At 40.7% G+C, this 5,174-nt stretch overlaps 1 protein-coding gene across 1 annotated transcript; it reads left to right on the top strand.

Annotated features, from left to right (window-relative positions):
* The first annotated feature begins 1,179 nt into the window (after window positions 1-1,179).
* On the top strand, window positions 1,180-4,787 carry LOC149200791 (disease resistance protein Roq1-like). The gene is made up of 4 exons (XM_089401070.1): window positions 1,180-1,817; window positions 1,931-3,020; window positions 3,146-3,421; window positions 3,573-4,787. Exons 1-4 carry the CDS (start codon window positions 1,180-1,182, stop codon window positions 4,785-4,787), a joined length of 3,219 nt encoding a protein of 1,072 aa, XP_089257196.1.
* The last annotated feature ends 387 nt before the right edge of the window (window positions 4,788-5,174 follow it).

Genomic DNA, 5,174 nt, shown 5'->3' with positions numbered 1-5,174 from the left:
ACTCCAATCAATCTCCGAAACTTTCTCTGTCCTATATAAATACTTGATAAGCTAATAAAGTTGCAAGTTGTTAAGTTCCAAGTTCTAAGTTATATGCTGTGTTTATGTCTTTGAGTCTCTCCTCTCTGATAATCAACACTATCAGATTTGATTGACTGTAAAAGATTATTTGAATGATCGGTCGTGCGTCTTTTTAATTCAACAACTACACAAATTGAAATATCAACGCACTTGTAATTGTTTGATGTTTACGTAAGTGTAGCAAAAAAATCTACAAATTAGTTTAAAAAATAATAGAAATTAGTTATAAAAATAATAGAAATTTTGATAAGATTATGATAAAATCTATTAAATTTTTTTGAAAATTTGAATTATAGCTATTAAATTTTATGATTTAAGATTTTGAATCTTAAGGATTTTTAGTAGTGCTGAATTTATTTCTATTGTAAAAAGAATTCAAACGCTCTAATATTCTGATTTTTTAATTTCTTTTTAAACCAGATTCCAACCAAGAAAACCTGGAAATAGCCATATGTATTCATCTATTCTGATAAAATTAAATTTGAAATCCAAATTCCAAACTTCATAACTAAAATTTAATAAATCCATAACTGTGACATTGTTGTGCATGTACGTCTACTTCCTCTTAGCTTCTTATGGTGGATGCCGGTGGTTTTTCAGAGTAAAGTGTAAATAAGGCTACTGAAAAGAAAAGTGTAAATAAGACATATTTTATGTTGGCGAGTGTTTCTTGTGTACTGAAGGTTTTAATGTACAAGAATAGGTAACATCTGTGGAAAAAAATTAACACGATGCAATAAGCAAATGAATAGTTAGGCTATATAAAAAAACAATAATATAAACTGTGGTCGGAAGTTCATGTTTCCACGGTTCAAATTGCGGTATTGATTCTTTCATCCAATTCATTCAAAAATAATTTAATAATAAAAGAAAGAAGAGGATAATATGGCGACTTCAAAATTACAGAAAGCAACCCTATACACTAGTATTCAATATTTTAAATAACTAGGTATTGATACACAGACAGAGTAGCAAAGGTGCAGCTGGTAACTTCATTGGAGTTGCGAGATCATTCAGTCGAAAATATAGAGGTTGAGCTCACATTCCCCAATATCTGTAACACATTTTGGTTATTGCTTCTCTGTTATTCTATATCCAATGGCAGATATGTTTAACTTGACAACAGTTGGTGAAGCTACTTGCTCGGCATCCTCCACCAGATCCGTATCACAGGGCAATAGCTGCAGCTATGTTTTTGATGTATTCATAAATCACCGTGGTCCTGACGTGAAGGAAGGCCTCGCCAAGCATATCTACCATCGCCTCAAAGAACATGGATTAAGAGTATTTTTGGACCAGCCAGAATTGGAGAAGGGAGATAGCGTGACTTCTCAAATCGAAGAGGCGATTCGAACTGCCACGGTCCATGTTGCAATTTTTTCTCCAAGATATGCTGAATGTAGTTGGTGTCTCAAGGAATTAGTATTGATGTTGGAGTCGGGCTCAACAATTATTCCCGTCTTTTATCATGTCAATCCTTGGGAGCTTCGGTGGACGCGGAGCCAAGATGGAGTTTATGCTCGAGCCCTGAGCATACTCCGGTGTATCCTTCTGTGTAAAGAGGACGAAAATGGAGCGTATGCTCGAGCCCTGTGCATGCTAGAAAAGAAGACAATAATAGATCCTCAAACCAATACAAAGTGGCCACGGCATAACTCGAACACTATTGAGAAATGGAGGAATGCCCTTTCTATTGTAGCAGACACAAGCGGCATTGACCTGAAGGCGTGTAATGGGTAAGAGCGCCCCTGCTTCTCTCTTCTTAGCTTTTAATTTGGTGGATTCATAAGGATATCGATATCTTTTAGCCGTTCCTTACAGACAGACATTTATTGTGGATATTATTCAGTGACGAAGTACTGCTCGTTGATGAGATCGTTGAACAAGTTCTGAAAAAAGTTCGCAGACCACTTCTGAATGTCGCTAAATATCCAACTGGCCTGTCTGAAAAAGTAAAGGATGTGGACATCACAGTGTCACTGCAACGGCAAAGCGGGAAGCCCAGTATTGTGGGAATTGCGGGTCTTGGCGGAATTGGAAAAACGACCCTCGCCAAAGAATTATTCAATCGGGAGATGTCAAATTACGATCGATCTTGCTTCTTGTCTGATGTCAGATCAGGAAATTTGCTTTCCCTGCAGAGTAACCTTCTTAACCGTTTGAGTCTCTCGAATGTACATATAAACAACATTGATGAAGGTATGGGGGCCTTCAAAAGGCATATCTCTTTTTCTAAGCAGGCTCTCATAGTTTTAGACGATGTTGATCATATTAATCAACTAGATGCATTATTTTCCCCACTTAAAGATACTATTCATCCAGGAAGCTTAATTTTAATTACAACTCGCAATAAAGACGTGCTCACAAGCTCAGGGATGGCAGAGTCCTCTATTTACACGCTGAAAGGCCTAAATCGAGAGCACTGGCAAGAACTCTTTTGCTCCCATGCCTTTGGTCAGCCCCGTCCTGCGTTGGGATTTGAGGACGTGGTGGAAAAGTTTTTGGATATCTGCAATGGGTTGCCCTTATCTCTTAAAGTGCTGGGAGCCCTTCTTTGTGGAAAATATGATTTAGAATATTGGAGAGCGCAATTGCACAAATCCTCCAAAATACTTCCCAGTGATATTCAAAGCACACTTAAAATTAGTTATGACGCCCTGGATAAAGAGGAAAAACAGATATTCTTAGACATTGCCTGTTTTTTCATTGGAGAACACAGGGAGACCGTCATCAGAATATTGGACGGATCCGGTTGGGAAGGATGGCTGGGTCTTCGTAACCTAGAGAACAGATGCGTGGTCGAGGTCGACAGTGAAAACTGTATAAGAATGCACGACCAGGTTAGAGACCTTGGCAGAGATCTCGCAAAGGAAACTCCTGAGCTTCGGCTTTGGTGGTTGACTGACCGCTTTCTTCATAATCTTTCTACGCGATCTCTTGTAAGTATTTTGTAGATTTCAACCGGCTTCAAAATAAATTTGCGTTAATCCTTTGAAGTTTTGAAGTATTACAACTTTGCAAGATTGACCATCTTGTTTCTAACAGTTCGAGGTGATCAATTCAGGTGCGTGGAATTAGCATGGTTCACGGAAATGTCTCTGAACAATCTCTGGAAACCCTTGCGGATAGCTTTAACCTAAGCAGCTTAAAGCTGCTTAGGGCTGAAGGTTATTTTGTTGAACGCCTATTCCGGGCTGGGCAGGTACCACAACTAATATATCTCCGCTGGGAGAATTGCCCGTACTCGTCCTTACCTTCCTGGATTTCACTAAAAACTTTACGAGTTTTATATATACAGAAGGTGAGCCACCTGCAAACACTGTGGCAACATGAATCTCAGGTAATCTTTTCTTTTTCTTTGAAACAGATTTTTGTTTTGTTTTTCTCCAAATTATAAAAATTGCTTGCACTTGAGAATTGTCTTCGCATACCACAATGCCAGAATGTTCACATTTACAGTGTCGAACCCACTTTATTAATGTACATTGCAGGCACCTCTAGAATTGAGGGAATTGTATATTCGTGCTCCCCTTTCAAAAGTTCCAAAGTCTATTGGAACGCTGAAGCACCTCCAAAAATTTGTCTTGTGGGGGAGTCACCTAGAAATTTTGCCAAATGAATTATGTCATATGGATTCCTTAAAACACCTTGCATTAAGGTATTGCTGCAGTCTACAGGCACTCCCAAACTCACTGGGGAACTTAACAGCTCTCCAAAGTCTTGACTTGGGCAGCTGTTTTGCTCTGCATACGCTCCCAGACTCGATTGGGAATTTAACAGGACTCCAAAGTCTTGACTTGGAGGGGTGCTCCACTCTCCAGACGCTCCCAAACTCGGTTGGTAACTTGACGGCACTCCAAAGGCTTGACTTAGGTGGGTGCTTCTCTCTGCAGAGGCTGCCTGGCTCGGTTGGGAACTTGACGGGTCTCCAAAGTCTTGACTTGGCCGGATGCTCTCGTTTGCAGAGACTCCCAGGTTCGATTGGAAACTTGATGGGCCTCCGACGTTTTCACTTAGGCGGGTGCTTCTCTCTGCAGATGCTTCCAGACTCGGTTGGGAACTTGATAAGCCTGCAAAGTTTTCATTTGAGTGGGTGCTCCGCGCTGCAAACACTCCCAGACTCAGTTGGGAATTTGATCGGCCTCCAATATCTTGACTTTGGCGGGTGCTCCGCTCTGCAGATGCTCCCGGACTCGATTGGGAGCTTGACAGGTCTCCAACGTTTTCACTTGGGAGGGTGCTCCGCTATGCAAACTCTCCCAGACTCGATTGGGGATTTGACGGGTCTCCAACGTCTCCACCTTGGTGGATGCTCCGCTATGCAAACCCTGCAGACACTTCCAGATTGGATTGGGAATTTGAGGGGCCTCCAACGTCTTCACTTGGGCCAGTGCTTCGCTCTGCAGACGCTCCCAGAGTGGGTTGGCAACTTGACGAGCCTCCAACATCTTCACTTGGGTGGGTGTTCCTCTTTGCAGACGCTCCCAAACTCGGTAGGGAAGTTGAAAAGCCTCCAAAGTCTTTACTTGGGCGGGTGTTCCTCTTTGCAGACGCTGCCAGACTCGTTGGGGAAGTTGACGGGTCTCCAAAGTCTTCACTTGGGCGGGTGTTCTGCTCTGCAGGCGTTACCAGACTCGGTTAAGAACTTGGGTAGATTCTCCACTGTGCAGACTATCCAAAGCTCTCAGAGCCAGTTGGGAACTTGACGGGTTTCCAAAGTCTTTGAGGTCGTCGGAAATGTCCCAAACGGCACTGTTGTGGTATTAAGTCAATCAGCGGCACGCCCCGTTTTTCTCATTGGGTGATAATGTTTGCCAGTCTTACCTATGTTTGTATGGTTTTTTTTTTTAATTATTTATGGTTACATGAATATAAAATGCATTTGAAAATATTATATTAGCGAAATTTTGTAGAGTTATGAATTTGTATGATGTTTCATGTTGGTTCCAAAGGTGTAAAGATCTGTTTTTTTTATAGATTTTTTATTGTAGGAATATAAAATGTATTAAAAAAAATTATATTAATGAAATCATAAGACTTTAAGATTTTTTAAAGGTTTTATAACAAGAATATAAAGATTGGCTTAAATAAAA

Source organism: Pinus tabuliformis, chromosome 2_1, assembly GCF_031772625.1.
Source record: "Pinus tabuliformis cultivar Carrire ecotype Pingquan chromosome 2_1, CPIR1, whole genome shotgun sequence".
In the NCBI taxonomy this organism is placed as follows: Eukaryota; Viridiplantae; Streptophyta; class Pinopsida; order Pinales; family Pinaceae; genus Pinus; species Pinus tabuliformis.
Note: the sequence above shows the minus strand (reverse complement) of the source record. Positions and strands in the feature narration are given on the sequence as shown.

What these genes read in the sequence shown, in the direction of transcription:
- LOC149200791 (XM_089401070.1), top strand. Translation starts at nt 1,180, where the DNA reads ATGGCAGATATGTTTAACTTGACAACAGTTGGTGAAGCTACTTGCTCG. An exon ending in GACCTGAAGGCGTGTAATGG is followed by an intron (nt 1,818 to 1,930) that starts GTAAGAGCGCCC and finishes GATATTATTCAG; the next exon opens with TGACGAAGTACTGCTCGTTG. An exon ending in TGTGGCAACATGAATCTCAG is followed by an intron (nt 3,422 to 3,572) that starts GTAATCTTTTCT and finishes TGTACATTGCAG; the next exon opens with GCACCTCTAGAATTGAGGGA.